This window comes from Rutidosis leptorrhynchoides, chromosome 7 (genome assembly GCF_046630445.1).
Source record: "Rutidosis leptorrhynchoides isolate AG116_Rl617_1_P2 chromosome 7, CSIRO_AGI_Rlap_v1, whole genome shotgun sequence".
NCBI lineage: Eukaryota > Viridiplantae > Streptophyta > Magnoliopsida > Asterales > Asteraceae > Rutidosis > Rutidosis leptorrhynchoides.
Window position 1 is genome coordinate 332,970,657 of NC_092339.1, and position 19,465 is coordinate 332,990,121.

At 37.0% G+C, this 19,465-nt stretch overlaps 1 protein-coding gene across 1 annotated transcript; it reads left to right on the forward strand.

Moving 5' to 3' along the window:
* Nucleotides 1-13,608: 13,608 nt before the first annotated feature.
* Nucleotides 13,609-14,478, forward strand: LOC139860309 (uncharacterized). Its single transcript, XM_071849074.1, has one exon. It carries the CDS (start codon nt 13,609-13,611, stop codon nt 14,476-14,478), a length of 870 nt encoding a protein of 289 aa, XP_071705175.1.
* Nucleotides 14,479-19,465: the final 4,987 nt, after the last annotated feature.

The following is a 19,465-nucleotide window of genomic DNA, read 5'->3' on the forward strand; positions in this document are numbered from 1 at the left end:
CCGAAAGCGTCGGAAGTGTGAAAAAGGGTGGTTCGAGTAGTTTTTCACCTACGTGTTATAGTTACAGGAAGAAGATTCACTACTCCCGCGATTGTTTGAGTAAGACGGTCACGTGCTTTAATTGTCAAAAAGCGAGGCACCGGAAGTCAGAATGTCCCGAATTGTTAGGTGACCAAGTGCAGAAGCTTGAGAAGGCGGCGGGTACGGCTAGGGGAAGAAACTACTTGATGACCAATGATGAAGCCAAACAATCCAATGAAGTTGTCTCAGGTACTTTCATGGTTAATTCTAATCCGGCAATGATACTATTTGATAGCGGTGCTAATTTATCATTTGTGCCTCCATGATTTTTGTCTAAGCTTAACAAACCGCTAGCTAAGTTAAGTCATCCAGTAGAATTTAAAATAACGGATGGTAAGACGGTGCTAGGGGTTGATGTGTGTAAAGATTGTAATGTTGTGTTTGGTGCCAAAACCTTTAAAATCGATCTTATCCCGATGACTTTGGGTGAGTTTGATATTGTTGTGGGTATGGGTTGGCTCGATCGTTATAGAGCCGATATTGCATGCCATAAAAATTTTATTCGTGTAAAGGCCCCTAGTGGGGGAGAGTTAATTATTCATGGCGATAAGCGAAGGAGACTCGTATCATTATGCACTTATGCACGAGCGCGTCGTTTCCTTAATAGTGGTGGCATGATTTTTCTTGCCCATGTAGTTGATACTCGTTAAGAGCCAGCATCCATTCGTAAAATCCAGTGGTTAATGAATTTGAAGATGTGTTTCCAGATGAGTTATCGGGTGATCCGACGGAAAGACAAGTTGAATTTCTCATTGAGTTGATTCCGGGAGCTAATCCCATTGTTAAGATGCCTTATCATTTAGCACCAGTGGAAATGCAAGAATTGATGAACCAAACCCAAGAGTTGCTAGAAAAGGTTTTATTCGACCTAGTGCTTCACCATGGGGTGCTCCGGTTTTGTTCGTGAAGAAGAAAGATGGTAGTATGCGGATGTGCATTGACTATCGGGAGTTGAACAAAGTGACGATCAAAAATTGTTATCCATTGCCTAGGATCGACGATTTGTCTGACCAAATCCAAGGTGCGACTTACTTTTCTAAAATTGACTTACGGTTCGGTTATCACCAAATGCGGGTCCGTGAAGAAGATAGTGAGAAAGCCGCCTTTCGAACTGGTTACGGGCATTTTGAATTTGTAGTTATGCCTTTCGGTCTTACGAATGCACCTGCGGCATTCATGTATCTTATGAACCGAGTGTGCCAACCTATGTGGGACAAGTCGGTAATTGTGTTCATTGACGACATACTTGTCTATTCCAAAAGTATGAAGGAACATGAACACCATTTGCGTGAGGTGTTGAAGACATTGCGAAAGGCGAAGTTGTATGCTAAATTCTCCAAGTGTGAATTTTGGCTAAGGGAAGTGCAATTCCTTGGCCATGTTGTGAATAAAGAAGGCATTCAAGTAGATCTGGGGAAGATCGAGACGGTAAAGAGTTGGGGACAATCGACTACACCTACGAAAATCCAAATTTTTCTCGGATTGGCCGGCTATTATCGTCGGCTTATCCAAGATTTTTCTAAGATCGCCTCTCCATTGACAAAGTTGACAAGGAAGAACGCGAGGTTTAATTGGGAAAATGAGCAAGAGATTGCTTTCAAATTGTTGAAAGAGAAATTGTGTCAAGCTCCGGTCTTGGTGTTGCCAAAAGGTGTATAAGATATGACGGTGTATTGTGATGCCTCACTAAATGGGATCGGGTGTGTTCTAATGTAATGGGGTAAAGTTATCGCTTATGCCTCTAGACAATTAAAGGAACATGAAAAGAATTACCCGACGCATGATCTCGAATTAGCGGTGGTGGTCCATGCTTTAAAAATTTGGCGCCACTACTTGTTTGGTGTCAAGTGTACGATTTATTCGGATCACATGAGTTTAAAGCATCTCTTTGACCAACGGGATTTGAACTATCGTCAACGTAGATGGATGGATGTGGTAAAGGATTATGATTGTGAGATACTTTACCATCCGGGTAAGGCGAATGTGGTCGCGGATGCGTTAAGTCGAAAGAGTCAACATCCGGCGATACGAGTGGGATCGTTACACATGATTATTACTAACGATTTCCTTGTAAAGCTTGGGGAGATTCAAATTGAAGCTTTCGTTAATAACAAGCATGAGGAAAGAATCAAGGGACAAATGGATTCTATTCAATTAGGCCCTCACGGGTTGTTGTCCTTTCAAAATAGAGTGTGGGTGCCAAAGATGGGGGATTACCGAAAGGTGCTTCTTGATGAAGCGCACAAGTCGAAGTATTCCATTCATCCGGGTGCAACGAAAATGTACCTTGATTTGAAGAAAGAGTATTGGTGGCCCAGAATGAAACGCGATGTGGTTAAGTATGTTGAACAATGCATTACGTGTTTGCAAGTAAAAGCTGAACATCAAAAACCTTATGGTAAATTGCAACCTTTAGAAATTCCGAAGTGGAAGTGGGAGCATATTACCATGGACTTTATTACAAAGTTACCGAAGACGGCGAGGTCCCAATATGATACTATTTGGGTAATTGTTGATCGATTGATGAAGAGTGCTTTGTTCCTTCCGATTCATGAAGCGATTACGTCGGAGGCACTTTCAAAGTTGTTCCTTAGAGAGGTGGTAGCGAGACATGGAGTTCCCGTGTCTATTGTTTCGGATCGAGACACCCATTTTACATCTCGATTTTGGAAAAAGTTTCATGAGGACATGGGTACGAGGATGAACATGAGCACGGCATATCATCCTCAAACGGATGGTCAAACCGAACGTACTAATCAAACCTTGGAAGACATGTTGCGGGCATGCATGATTGATTTTGGAGGTAGTTGGGACGAACATTTACCATTGGTGGAATTTTCGTACAATAATAGTTTTCATACTAGTATTGGAATGCCACCATATGAGATGCTATATGGTAGAAGGTGTCGAACCCCGATTTGTTGGGGTGAAGTGGGTCAAAGGGAAGTCAGGAGCACCGACTTGGTATTAGAGACTAATAGTAAGATCCAAATGATTTGGGCTCGTTTGAAAGCGGCACAAGATAGACAAAAGTCTTTTACGGATAAACGTAGGCGACCGATCGAATTTGAAGAAGGTGATATGGTGATGCTTATGGTTTCACCATGGAAGGGTATTATACGGTTCCGGAAACGAGGGAAACTTGCTCCTCGGTTTATTGGACCTTTCCAAGTTTCAGCTCGAGTTGGTGAAGTGGCGTATCGGTTGGAGTTGTCCGAAGAACTTGCCGGGATCCATAACACAATTCATGTTTCCCATCTTCGTAACTGTCTAGCGGATGACTCGACGTGGGTTCCTTTAGACGAGATTGTGTTGAACAACAAGTTGGAGTGTGTTGAAGAGCCGATTGCAATACTAGATGAGAAAGTGAAGATATTGTGAAACAAAGAAGTTAGAACTTACAAAGTGTAATGGCGACATCGAAAGGGTTCCGAGTTTACGTGGGAACCCGAAGAGTTTGTTTTGGTGTATCTTCCGGCTTGTCATGCAGCTTGAATCGTGAGGACGCGCTCCGATTCAAGGGGGGAGAGTTGTAACACCCATTTTTCTAGTTACATCGCATGGAGCGTCTCACGTAGTCCAAAGGTATGTAATTTAATCCTTAAAACGCATCTACATAGTTACATAATACTTAAAGGGTTTAAGATTTTAGTTTGGGGTGCTTACTGGTAATCTGTCGCGTTTAAAGGGGGTTTATCGTGTTTGGGCATGTCGCGAAACGCGACATGCATGCCGTGAACGCGACCACTCGAAATATCCAATCCCTGATCTACTTATCGCGTTTCAGTCGGTTTATCGCATTTGAGTGTGTCGCGGATCGCGACAGGTCATCGCGGAACGCGACCCGTGTGCAGATCTGGTATTTAATTCGAATTTAATGCTTACTTTTGGGGGTGTTTTGGTCTTTTCACTTTGTGGAAGGTTTGAGGCCATAAGAACTGATCCAAAGCTTATCCTTATCTCATTTCTTACTCTTTCACCTACACACTTTCATTCTAGAGAGAGAGTTACAGTTTTAGAGAAAGAGGGAGCTCATTTTAGGGAAGAAGGAGACCAAATCTTGCCCGAGTCAAAAATTTAAAGTTGTTCCCTACATCTCTAGCTACGTTTTGATAGTATTGGTAAGTTTTAACTCCGATTTTCAAGTTCAATTTGAATTATAGCTAGGGTTTGTTCATGTGAAGCTTGTAAGACCCATTTTAGGGTTAACTGGGCGAATTTGGGGTAAAGTTGATGTATGGAAACCCTAAGGTTTGTAATCTAGGGTTTAGCCATGTGATTTGAAGTTTGTAGGGTTAATTGTATTGTCGAATCACTAACACACTTATGTGTTAGTGAAAGATTTGTTATTGGGGTTCATGGTTGACTTGAAATGGTTCAAATGGGTAAGTTTGACCTAGTGGAATAATTTGGGTATGAAAACACACTAGACTTGTATTAATGGAAGTCTTAGAACCTTAATCACTAGCTTTTAGTGATTAGTTGTAGACTTTGACCTTGTTTGAGCGATTCTACTGCAAGTGGGTCATAAATACACTTTTGGGTCATAAATGCACTAGTGGGGTTAGTTATGTGAATGAATTGGGCATTAATTGTATTAGGTGACTTGCTTTGAAGGTTGCAAGTTTGTTGTTGGAAATCTCACCAAGACGATAAGGTTAGTGGAATATTTATGTATGTATGTATATGATTTATTTGCCTGTATTAGTTGTGCACATAGCCGTGTTTGTGTACATGGTTGTGAGTAATAGTCGTGTTTTACTCACACGTTGATTAAGTGTTGCGATAGCCGTTTTTCGTGCACTTGGGGGTGATACCATAGCTATTTTTGGGACACCTCAGGGTTTGCATACCATAGCCGTTTTTGGGCGCTAACGGTTGTTATGAACACTGATGACTCGTTCGCGAGGTCATTCCCTTGCGATTTTGGTTAACCATGGTTTATACTTGTTGATGTTTAGCATTTCATTATTATTATGATTATTATGCTAATGATGTTGCTAGTTGTACGATTTGACGATACTAGCTTTTGTTATGAGATGATATGCGATTAAATTCATTGTATAATGTCGTGGATGCATGTAGGTAAATTGTATATGCATGTACATATTTATTTTACTCATTAAGCTTTAGCTTACCCTCTCATTGTTTATATTTTTAGATGCGGGAGCGGATCGTGGCAAGGGCAAAGTTGTGGACTAGGTGTTTCCCCTTTAGTGCCTAGTGGAATGCTTTTGGAAGTTCGACAGAATGTTTAACCCCAAACCCGTGCTCTAGTGATGTTTAGAACTTAAATTAATTGGTAGAAACTTATATTTTTGGGATTTGTAAGATGGGTCATTGAACCCGAATGGTTATGTAAACTTTTAACTATGTTGTATGCGCTTTTTGAACATGTAACAATTAAACATGATGTGATGGTTTGATGAGTACGACGACATGTAATATTTAAAAAAATATGTACGTTTTTCTTAATATAACGGGTGGGGTAGTTACGTGAGTGAAATTATAGGACTTAAAACTATATATATCATGCTAGGTCATGCATACACAAAAGTAATAATACGATATATGTTGAAAACGTTCAAAAAGAACATTAAAAATGAGTAAAATGTCTTTTTTCGGAATCCTGATGACCTCGAATGGCTAGACACTTTCCTTGAGTCTTGATTTTAGGGTGATCTCGAGAATTTTTTAACAATCTAAAACCAAAGATTAGGCGCTGCCAAATCTCCATTCGGCGGCGCATATTAATGATATAAAAATCGTGTATAATGAAGTGACATTAGATTTAAAATTATATGAGTTATTTATAATTACATTGTGAAAGAAATAATAGGCCTTAAAACAACATGTATCATGCTAAGTCATGCATACACAAAAGGAATAATATGATAGAATTTCAAAATGGTCAATAGAGCATCAAAATAAAAACAAAACTGAAGGTTTCGAGGTCTCGTTTCGAAAAAAATTTGGGATAAACGGCCTACGGTGGTTTTCCAACGGATAGATCTTGAAAATATACACGATTTCAAAAAAATGGTGACTAAATCGGCGCTACGAGTCAAAAGATATGATAGATCCAACATTTTGTCCAAAGACACAAAACACCAAGCACCACGCACCATCGGTGGTATTTGGCGTGTGGTAAGAATTTGCGAGGAAAGATGTCTTTTATGAAATCTACATGACCTGGAATAGTGAGCACATTCAAAGAGACTTGCTCGTTGGGCCGTTTTAGGGTGATCTTGAGAATTTCTGTACAATCTAAAACCTAAGGTTATGCGCCGCCAAAGGTTACTCCATCTGGCGGCGTATATTAATGATTTAAAAACCGTGTTTAATAAAGTGAAATTAAATTCAAAATTATATGTGTTATACATAATTACATTGTGAGTGAAATAATAGGCCTTAAACTATATATATCATGCTAGGTCATGCATACACAAAAGTAATAATACGATATATATTGTAAATGTTCAAAAAAGATCATAAAAAATGGGTAAGGCATCCTGACGACCTCGAATGGCTAGACACTTATCTCGAGAATTTTTGAATAATCTGAAACCAAAGATTAGGAGCCGCCAAATGTTACTCCATTTGGCGGCGCATATTAATGATTTAAAAATCATGTTTAATGAAGTGACATTAGTTTTAAAATTATATGTGTTAAACATAATTACATTGTGAGATAGAAAATAGGCCTTAAAACAACATATATCATGGTAAGTCATGCATACACAAAAGGAATAATATAATAGAAATTCAAAACGGGCAATAGAGCGTCAAAATCGAAAGAAAAAGGCAAAATTGAAGGTTTGCGAGGTATCGTTTTGAAAAAAATTTGGGACAAATGGCATACGACAATTTGCCAACGGATAGATCTCGAAAATATACACGATTTCAAAAAATGGTGACTAAATCGGAGCTACGAGTCAAAAGATATGATACATCCAACATTTTGGCCAATGACACAAAACACCAAGCAACACGAACCGTCAGTGGTGTTTGGTGCGTGGTGCGAATTTAAGAGGAAATATGTCTTTTTCGAAATCTACATGACCTAGAATGGTAAGCACGTTCAAAGAGTCTTGCTTATTGAACCGTTTTAGGGTGATCTTGAGAATTTCTGTACAATCTGAAACTTAAGGTTATGCGCTGCCAAATGTTACTCCATCTGGCGGCACATATTAATGATTTAAAAAGCGTGTTTAATGAAGCGACATTAGATTCAAAATTATATGTGTTATACATAATTACATTGTGAGTGAAATAATAAGCCTTAAAACTATATATATCATGCGAGGTCATGCATACACAAAAGTAATAATACGATATATATTGAAAAAGTTCAAAAACGAACATTAAAAATGAGTAGAATGTCTTTTTTGGCATCCTGACGACCGTCAAATGGATAGACACTTTCCTAGAGTCTTGATTTTAGGGTGATCTCGAGAATTTCTGAACAATCTAACACAAAAGAGTAGGCGTCGCCAAATGCTACTCCATTTGGCGGCGCATATTAATGATTTAAAAATCGTGTTTAATGAAGTGATATTAGATTCAAAATTATATGCGTTATACATGATTACATTGTGAGAGAAATAATAGGCCTTAAAACAACATGTATCATGCTAAGTCATGCATACACAAAAAGAATAATATGATAGAAATTCAAAACGGTCAATAGAGCGTCAAAATCGTAAGAGAAACGTAAAACTGAAGGTTTTTGAGGTCTCGTTTTGAAAAGAATTTAGGACAAACTGCCTACGGCGGTTTACCGACGGATATATCTCAAAAATATACACGATTTCAAAAAAAACGGTGACTAAATCGAACCTACGAGTCAACATATATGATACATCTAACATTTTGGCCAAAGACATAAAACACTAAGCACCACCTAGCATCAGTGGTGTTTGGTGCGTGCTGCGAATTTGCGAGAAAAGATGTCTTTTTTGAAATCTACACAACCTGGAATGGTGAGCACGTTCAAAGAGTCTTGCTCATTGGGCCGTTTTAGGACGATCTTGAGAATTTCTGTACAATCGGAAACCTAAGGTTATGCGCCGCCAAATGTTACTCCATCTGGCGGCGCATATTTATGATTTATAAAGCGTGTTTAATGAAGTGACATTAGATTCAAAATTATATGCGTTATACATAATTACATTGTGAGTGAAATAATAGGCCTTAAAACTATATATATCATGCTAGGTCATGCATGCACAAAGGTAATAACACGATATTTATTGAAAACGTTCAAAAAAGAACATTAAAAATGAGTAAAATGTCTTTTTTCGGCATCTTGATGACCTCGAATGGCTAGACACTTTCCTAGATTCTTGATTTTCGGGTGATCTCGAGAATTTTTGAACAATCTGAAACCAAAGATTAGGCGCTGCCAAATGTTACTCCATTTGGCGGCGCATATTAATGATTTAAAAATCGTTTTTAATGAATTAACATTAGATTCAAAATTATATGCGTTATATATAATTACATTGTTAGAGAATTAACATGCTTTAAAACAACATTTATCATGCTAAGTCATTCATACACAAAAGGAATAATATGATAGAAATTCAAAACGGTCAATAGAACGTCAAAATCGAAAGAAAAAAGAAAAATTGAAGTTTCCGAGGTCTCGTTTCGAAAAAAATTTGGGCCAAACGGCCTACAGCAGTTTGCCAATGGATAGATCTCTAAAATATACGCGATTTAAAAAAACGGTGACTAAATCGTAGCTACGAGTCAAAAGATATGATAGATCCAAAATTTTGGCCAAAGACACAAAACACCACGCACCGTCGGTGGTGTTTGGTGCGTGGTGCGAATTTGAGAGGAAATATGTCTTTTTAGAAATCTACACGACCTAGAATGGTAAGCATGTTCAAAGAGTCTTGCTCGTTGAACCGTTTTAGGGTGATCTTGAGAATTTTTGTACAATTTGAAACCTAAGGTTATGCGCCGCTAAATGTTACTCCATTTGGCGGCACATATTACTAATTTAAAAAGCATGTTTAATGAAGTGACATTAGATTCAAAATTATATGCATTATACATAATTACATTGTGAGTGAAATAAAAGGCCTTAAAACTATATATATCATGCTAGGTCATGTATGCACAAAAGTAATAATACGATATATATTGAAAACGTTCAAAAAAGAACATTAAAAGTGAGTAAAATGTCTTTTTTCGGCATCCTGATGACCTCGAATGGCTAGACTTTCCTAGAGTCTTGATTTTAGGGTGATCTAGAGAATTTGTAAAATGTCTTTTTTCGGCATCTTGATGACCTCGAATGGCTAGACACTTTCCTAGAGTCTTGATTTTAGGGTGATCTAGAGAATTTCTGAACAATCTGAAACCAAAGATTAGGCGCCTCTGAATGTTACTCCATTTGGCGGCGCATATTAATGATTTAAAAATCATATTTAATGAAGTGACATTAGATTCAAAACTATATGCGTTATATATAATTACATTGTGAGAGAAATAATAGGCCTTAAAACAGCATGTATCATGCTAAGTCATGCATACACAAAAGGAATAATATGATAGAATTTCAAAACGGTCAATAGAGCGTCAAAATCGAAAGAAAAACGCAGAATTGAAGGTTTTCAAGGTCTGGTTTAGAAAAAAATTTGGGACAAACGGCCTACGGGGGTTTGCCAACGGATTGATCTTGAAAATATACACGATTTCAAAAAAATTCGGTGACTAAATCGGAGCTACGAGTCAAAAGATATTATAGATCCACAATTTTGGACAAACACAAAAAACACCAAGCACCACGCACCGTCGGTGGTGTTTGGTGCGTGGTGCGAATTTGCGAGAAAAGATGTCTTTTTTGAAATCTACACAACCTATAATGGTGAGCACGTTCAAAGAGTCTTACTCGTTGGGCCGTTTTAGGGTGATCTTGAGAATTTCTATACAATCTGAAACCTAAGGTTATGCGCCGTCAAATGTTACTCCATCTGGCGGCGCATATTAATGATTTAAAAAACGTGTTTAATGAAGTGACATTAGATTCAAAATTATATGTGTTATACATATTTACATTGTGAGTGAAATAATAGGCCTTAAAACTATATATATCATGCTAGGTCATGCATACACAAAAGTAATATCCGATATATTGAAAACATTCAAAAAAGAACATAAATAATGAGTAAAATGCCTTTTTCGGCATCCTGACGACCTCGAATGGCTAGACACATTTCTAGAGTTTGATTTTAGGGTGATCTCGAGAATTTCTGAACAATCCGAAACTAAAGAATAGGCGCCGCCTAATGTTACTCCATTTGGCAGCGCATATTAATGATTTAAAAATCGTGTTTAATGAAATGACATTAGATTCAAAATTATATGCGTTATATATAATTACATTGTGAGAGAAATAATAGCCCTTAAAACAACATGTATCAAGCTAAGTCATGCATACACAAAAGGAATACTATGATAGAAATTCAAAACGGTCAATAGAGCGCAAAATCGAAAGAAAAAGGCAAGATTGAAGGTTTTCGAGATCTAGTTTCGAAAAAAATTTGGGACAAACGGCCTACGGTAGCTTGCCAACGGATAGATCTCGAAAATATACAAGATTTAAAAGAACGGTGACTAAATCGGAGCTATGAGTCAAAAGATATGATAGATCCAATATTTTGGCCAAAGACACAAAACATCAAGCACCATGCACCGTCGGTGGTGTTTGGTGCGTGGTGCGAATTTGAGAGGAAATATGTCTTTTTCAGAATCTACACCACCTAGAATGGTAAGCATGTTCAAAGAGTCTTGCTCGTTGAACCATTTTAGGGTGAACTTGAGAATTTTTGTACAATCTGAAACCTAAGGTTATGCGCCGCCAAATGTTACTCCATCTTGCGGCGCATATTAATGATTTTAAAAGCGTGTTTAATGAAGTGACATTAGATTCAAAATTATATGCGTTATACATAATTACTTTGTGAGTGAAATAATAGGCCTTAAAACTATATATATCATGCTAGGTCCTGCATGCACAAAAGTAATAATACGATATATATATAAAACGTTGAAAAAAGAAAATTAAAAGTGAGTAATGATACGCATATCCGCAAGGTTGTGCGGATGTGCATCCAAAGCATTTAATCACACACAAAGGCATACAATACGGGTATAGCCGCATGCTATGCGCCTATACCATCTGGTGCGAGTTTCGTATACTTGCACAGGGGTCCGGTACATTCTAGAAGAGTGTACGGTATAATCAAGTCGGATTCTCTTCCTTAAATAACGAAAGTTAGTTAAGGATGAGATTGCATTTAATTAGGGAAAAGATTCTACCGAAACCCTAATTGGTGAGCCTATAAATATATAGCTCATAAACCCTAAAAACATAGACGTTCACTTGTTTACTCATACGTAAACTACAGCATACAAATCTCTATCATACGAACAAAGCTTCTTACGATATCTAAAGACTTTCAGGCATGTATTGAACTATAAAACCTTCATGTATTTGGGCCACTCAACCTCGTATGCTAGGTTGTTGATGGACTCTCAAATCGGCCACCCTGTCGGAATCAAAACGATACCGATGTGGGTTATCCATGACTAAGCGTCGAAGGTTCGAATATTGTTAGTCCTTAAACCTCTTTTATGCACTCAAGTGTAGGTTCACCTTGACCCCGTGAAAATATGTTTGATCATTTGGCACCATCCGTGAGACCGGTTATATGAAACAAAGAAGATTGGAATTTATGTTGTATCTGATTTCGTACCTTTTTTCGATAAAACTTTTTTGTTTAACTAATCGATCACTTTCAGGTTTTTCTTTATTGTCAGCAAGAATGGGTGGAGGAAGTAAGAGTGCAAAGAATCAAGGGCGATCGGACTCTCCAGGAAGTCCAGGGTTTCAAACACCTACGGCGACTGGTACGAACACACCGTCGACGCCGCCAGCACCAACCAAAGGCACATCAAAGCCTCCATCAACACCAAGTGTTAGAACAGGGCCGGTTACATTAGAAACTGTCCTGAATGAGTCATCTAAGGGATGGTGGCACACTCTCGATGGAAGTTTACTGGAAACAGGAACTGGCTTTAAACCATTCAAGGATCTGTCACCAAAAATCCTGAGCTTTGGTTCTCCAAGTAAAACGAATTATCACCTCGGTGGGTCTGAGAAATCCAGATGGTTCATACATCATGCTGACACCACAACAAAGGTCAACGGCACGTGCGTCTCCGCAATCAGTCCATACTATTGCAAGCAATCAATATAGCGGAACGAACTATGCCGCAACCCAGTCAAATAGCTTCATATCTCAATTACCGCAAGTCGCGCCACCACACTTGGCACCCGCTTTCAATGAGCCAGTGCGGGTACAAGAGTTTATGAGCAATTGGTTCGCAGTGATGCAAGGGCAAAAAGCTAAGCAAAGTCTTGAGCTAGCTCCTACAACAGAAAAGTTTGTGCCGCACATCACCAATCATCCCTTCACAGTCGCACCGGTGTTGCCTCTAACACTCTAAAGTTATGATGGGTTATCAGATCCGGATGACTTTTTACAAAAATTTGAAGGAACCGCAAGAACACACAGTTGGGGTGATGCAGTAGCATTCCATATGCTATCAATAGTGTTGCAAGGAGTGGCAAGGGAATGGTTCAATAATTTGCCAGCCCAAAGCATTACAGGTTTTGCGGATTTGAGCTCAAGGTTTTTATTGAACTTTCACAATTTGCGAGTACGCAAAAGAACACATGTCGAATGTTACGACATTAAGCAGAAATTGAAAGAGAGCTTGGGAGAAATAATAGACAGATATACTAAAGAGGTGGCTAAGATACAAAACTTGCCAGAAAGCCAGAAGGTATCCGGCTTTATTCATTGTATAGATACTGACAGACACCTGTCTTTGTGGCAACGGCTACGAAGAAGAGTGCCTGAAACTTTCGTGGAAGCCGTAAAAGAAACGCATGACTACATGCGGGCACAAGAAGATATAAAGCATAATTGCGGAAATACCTCTTCAAACATGGACATCGATGATGAATATTATCGAGTGCAGGGAAGAGGTTCGGAGCCGGGTAAACGTTATGGTGGTAATGGCTAACCTAGGGGTGGTACCTATCATAATGATAAGTATCGCAAGTTCAACAACAGTAAAGGGGGAGGAAGCCAGAGGTTCAAAAGCAGCCATGCTGAAAATGTTGCGTTAATAAAAGACCTCACCAAAACACCAAAAGAAATTTTGGCTACAGAGGCAGTGTGCAAAAGTTTCGACCCCCCAGTGCCTTTGTCAAAGTATTATGGAAACAGAGACAGAAGCAAATTTTGTGATTTTCACGATGATTACGGTCATGAGACCAATGAATGTCGGCACTTAATTGAAAGAGTTGTTGCTGAACTCAGAAAAGGAAGATTGTAACACTTGAAGAAAAGAGCAAGAGCACATGCTGACAAGCCAAAGGGAGAAAAAGAATATCCGTGGTAAAAGAAGAATGAGGGAAAGGAAATGGATAAAACCATAAACATGGTAACCAGTGGACGGATAAATCAGAGGCGCAAGTTAGAGGTATCTGAGGAATGGGAAAATACTCCCATCACATTCTCGGCCATAGCACAGGAACCCTCGAATGCGCACATTTCAATTAAAGGACGTGTCAAAAGTTGCGGGTACATCATCAAGCGATTGCATGTAGACACCGATTGCGGTGTTGATATAATGTACGAGCACTGTTTTCGCTTGTTACCAGGGGCTGTGCAAGCCAAGCTAGTGGCTCCTAACACTGCGTTATCAGGATTTTCTGGTGAGTCCGCATGGCCAATCGGGATCATTGAATTAGAGTTGGAGCTGGTGGACGATGATAATAAGGAATTAGTGAGAAGTACGACAGTAGAATTTTCCGTTGTAAGGTCCTACTCAAAGTATAATGCGCTTTTGGGTTGCACGACTTTGCAAAAATTAGCAGCTATCCCATCTACGGTACATGTCCTTATTAAATTCCCAACACCATTGGGAATTGCAACGATCATGTCAGAAAAGCAAGATGCAAGCATTGCAGCCGTGGAACATGCAGAGCAGCAGCCGAGTGAGGCAGAGCAACTTAGAAGCTGCATGATCATTGCAAACCCACGGCATCCAGAGCAGAAAATTAAAATTGGCGGAGGATTGTCTGATGAGATGAAGTTTAAGCTTCGCAATATATTAGCTTCTAATACAGACGTATTTGCTTGGAAAGAAGCAGACATGACGGGTGTACCAAGGGAAATTGCTGAGCACAAGCTTAACGCAAATCCTAGTCTGACGCCAGTACAACAAAAGAAACGCGGCATGGCTCCTGAAAGAAGCGAATGGTTGAAAGCAGAAGTCGACAAGTTGGTCAAAGTAATCATCTTATGAGAAGTAAGGTATCAAACGTGGGTAGCAAACCCAGTGTTGGTAAAAAAGCCTGATGGGTCTTGGCGTATGTGTGTTGACTTCACGGATATTAATAAAGCTTACCCTAAAGACAATTATCTACTGCCAGAAATAGACTGGAAAGTTGAATCGTTAGCTGGCTTCCGATACAAACGTTTCCTAGATGCGTACAAAGGATACCATCAAATACAGATGGCAGCGGACGATGAGGATAAGACTGCTTTCCACACAAGTCAAGGCATATACTGCTACACAAAGATGCCATTTGGTTTAAAAAATGCTGGAGCAACTTACCAACGGGTAATAGATGAAGCTTTCAAAGGTCAGATTGGAAGAAATTTAGAAGCATATGTTGACGACCTGGTCATAAAAAGCACAATAGAACAAGGTTTGTTGGAGGAAATATTAGAAACGTTTGGGTCGTTAAGAAAGATTGACATGAAGCTTAACCCGTCGAAGTGCAGTTTTGGAGAAGAAAAAGGGAAGTTTCTTGGTCATATAATAACTGAGCGAGGGATACGTGCAAATCCAAAGAAAATAGAGGCAATCGAGAATATGTCGTCACCAAGAAATAAAAAAGAAGTGCAAAGCTTAACGGGTAAGTTGGCGGCCTTGACAAGGTTCCTATCCAAATCCGCAGAGCGGTCACTCCCCTTTTTCGGAACATTGAAGAATTGCTTGAAGAAAACGGACTTCAAGTGGACGGAGGAAGCAGAAGTGGCGTTTCAAGAAATGAAAAAGTTGCTGAAAGAGCAGCCAACAATGACTGCACCAATTGCTGGAGAAACGTTGATACTGTACTTAGCGGCATCGAAGGAAGCAATAAGTTCAGTGTTAATAGCGGACAGAGGACAGGTGCAAATGCCTGTGTATTTTGTTAGCAAAGCTTTGACAGGGAGCGAATTAAATTATCCTGCAATCAAAAAACAGGTTTATGCACTCGTGCATACGGCAAGGCGCTTGCGGAGATATTTCCAAGCGCACCCAATAGGGGTCCTAACAGATCAGCCGATAAAGCAGGTGCTATATAAACCAGAAAATTCTGGTCGCATGGCCAAATGGGCTATTGAATTAGGAGAGCATGAAATAAGTTTCTCATTACGAAGTGCGGTAAAAGGACAAGTCATAGCAGATTATCTGGCCGAAACAGCCGGAGATATCGAAGTCTCGCATGAATCGAAAGAAATACCACCTCTGTGATGACCCCGGAATTTCCAACCAAATTTCAACTTAATCTTTATATTATTCCGATACGATAAGCAAAGTCTGTAATGTCAAGTAATAAAGTTTGTAAACTACATTCATAATATCATTTGACCTTTGACTAATCCCGACGATTCACGAACAGTAGTTTACGATTAGATCAGCATATGTATACATATGACCTTATGCAAAACAATTACAAAATATTAATTGATATACTATAAGATAATTGTATCAATACATGATTAATATATTTAACTACTCGATATTTAAAACTTAATTTTATATATATATATATATATATATATATATATATATATATATATATATATATATATATATATATATATATATATATATATATATGTATATGTACCTGGTTGCTGAAAATGATTACTGACTATTTTATATTAAACTAAAATGTATAAATATTAATATACAAGATATCTTATTATGTGATATATAAGTAGCAATATATAATGTTAATACATTAAATTTAAGTATAAATTAAAATATAGTTTTCTTATTAACACTAATAACATCATATGTATATTATTATCAATATTAGTATTATTGATATAATTATTATAAATATAGATATTAATAATTCTAATAAAGGTTATGATAATAAAAAAAATATAATGATAGATATAAATATTATTAGGAGAATAATTAAAACTATAATTTACATTTAAAATAAATTATCTACTATTAATAAGACTTATCATATTTTTTTCACCAAAATTATTATTGTTGTAACTTATTATTAGTATTACTATTATTATTACTAATTATTATTGATATTATTATTATTTGTATTTAAATTATTGTAAATATAATTATAATTGGTAATTTTTAATAAAAATAGTATAAAGTCTTATGCTTGAATCCAAATCAGTTCAAGATAATCATCAAACTGTATCATGCTTTGTTTCTATCCCTAATCTGTTACGTATCATTATCAGTTATACAAATCCAATCACCTTTACAGCTTAAATTTTTGGTTATTTAGTCCTTGATTGAATTGATCCTGTCTCCAATTTGTTAAATGTCTGAATCAACTCAGAATATAAACAAAAGGATTTACTGCATCTAATATTCGATTATTATTTGTATATAACTCAACCTTACACCAATATCTTCATATTTCTATATCTTCTCCATCTCTCTCGTAATCTAGGAAAAACTATCACAATCTTTTTACGATAACCATCACCACCTTCGGTTCATTTGAACATCACCCTACTCCTTCAAACAATCACCACTTCAATACCGTTTTAATATCATCCCTTGATATTGTTTCTTCTGCGACTAGCCACCCTCTCCAACTTCGAATCACAACCACCAAAACCACCGGGAACACCATTACCTTTAAACGCAAAACCACCACCTTCCCTCTTTTGTTGCAACCGTATGTTACCTCCACTCACTTTAATTCTGTATATACATGTGTAAATCACTAACTAGCAATCACACCTTTTACAAAGCCAAATCACTATCGCCACTATCTCTTGCATTCCATTCTTTAAGTGTGCGAAACAGTGGCAGTCTATCGAAGAGCACATGATTGATATAGGAGACGAAACAATAATCGTTTGTTGGGCTTGATTAAACGAAACATGATGATACATACGCGTTGCTGCAATCCCTTATTCATTTTTCTGATTAAAGGAACATTGAAAAGGTGATCTTTATAATTATATGTTAATTATCAAGGGACAAGAAGACATAAGGTGGATGATTGGTGTCATTTTCTTTTGTTTTCTTTTAAAAAGTGATATACACTATGAGTATCCATGAAAAATGCAGTGCACTATAAAAAACGATTAAATGATGATTATGAATAAAGTAGGTCGATGCCTTTTTGCTCTTGGTTAAAATCGAAGGTCCCACCCACTAAGTTCCTGTCAACATGTTTGATTCACCAGGCTAAGCATTTATTTATTGAACCGTGATAATTATTTTAATCCATTATGGGTCGGTTGCAAATAAACAAAAACCCTATTTCTCTACGTCACTGTACGACCCTTTTCTTGTTTATATCGACTAAGGAGTTCAACCGGAATTTTTTTTGGTTATTCATGGGCTTAGGGATCCAATTTAACACATACATGGATTATTATATAGTTGGGCCGAGTACTTGTTTTCGTATTGGACTGTATTCTGCTGTTGGGCCGAAAGAAGATGTAGAAACAGAAAAGAAATACAGGCTAAATGATTATAAGTTGAATATAACATAAGAAAAACATATTTGCTTGGATGGTTTATGGGTGTGTTCGGGTAAAGAGAGGTCGCAGGTACGAAACTGGTCGAATGCAAAGATTTTTTTTTTTTTTTTTTTTACAAAAGCTGGCTGCGCTGTTATGTTATTGGGCCGTTGATGGAACAAAGACGATAAATGAGTTCAATAGAGTGAGGCTGCATATAGGAATAGAAAAAAAGCAGATACACGAGTGGTTTGGAGTGTATCTAATTAACTGAAGGTCGTGGGTTCAATCCTAGTTCATGCCATATTTTTAGAAAAGCTTGAAGGTAGTTATATCATTATTATTATTAATATTCTCATCAATATTATAACTATTATTATCATTAATACTATTTGTATTATTAACATTAACTACCATCAAGTATTATTAGTATTAAAAGTTATTATTAAGAATTATAATTTTTATGGTAAAAATAATACAACTTTTTATTTTGTTATCATTATTGTTAAAATTATCAGTTTTACTAAAACTATATTTTAATAAAAAATAACATTTTTAATAAAATTATCATTCTTATTATTATTTGAATTGACATTATTGATATCATTATTATTATTATTAATATCATTATAAAGAGATTACACATTTTTAATTATTAGCATTAGTATTATTTTACCAAATAACAATTTGTACATAACACTATATTTAATACACATAACATAACAAAATTTATATTTTATTTTATATAATATGAATATATGAACCATATAGGTTATTAATATAAAATGATATAACTAATAAATTTATATATAAATTTGCTCGATTACAATTATGTGTGTTAATATACATAATTGATATAGGTTCGTGAATCCAAGGCCAACCCTGCATTGTTCAGTTGTTCAATATAGTCATATGTATTTTACTACAAAATACATTAGGTGAGTTTCATTTACTCCCTTTTTAAATGCTTTTGCAATATATATTTTTGGGACTGAGAATACATGCGCTTTTATAAATGTTTTACGAAATAGACACAAGTATTCGAAACTACATTATATGGTTGAATGATCGAAGCCGAATATGCCCCTTTTTGCTTGGTAAACCAAAGAATTAGTAAACCGATCTACTAATTGACGCGAATCCTAAAGATAGATCTATTGGGCCTAACGAACCCCATCCAAAGTACCGGATGCTTTAGTACTTCAATGTTGTTTTTATCATGTTCGAAGGATTTCTCGGAATGATAGGGGATATTCTTATATGTATCTTGTTAATGTCGGTTACCAGGTGTTCAATCCATATGAATGATATTTTTGTCTCTATGCATGGGACGTATATTTATGAGAACTGAAAATGAAAATCTTGTGGTCTATTAAAATGATGAAATGATTATTTATGTTAAACTAATGAACTCACCAACCTTTTGGTTGACACTTTAAAGCATGTTTATTCTCAGGTATGAAAGAAGTCTTCCGCTGTGCATTTGCTCATTTTAGAGACATTACTTGGAGTCATTCATGGCATATTTCAAAAGACGTTGCATTCGAGTCATTGAGTTC

What these genes read in the sequence shown, in the direction of transcription:
- LOC139860309 (XM_071849074.1), top strand. Translation starts at nt 13,609, where the DNA reads ATGGTAACCAGTGGACGGATAAATCAGAGGCGCAAGTTAGAGGTATCT.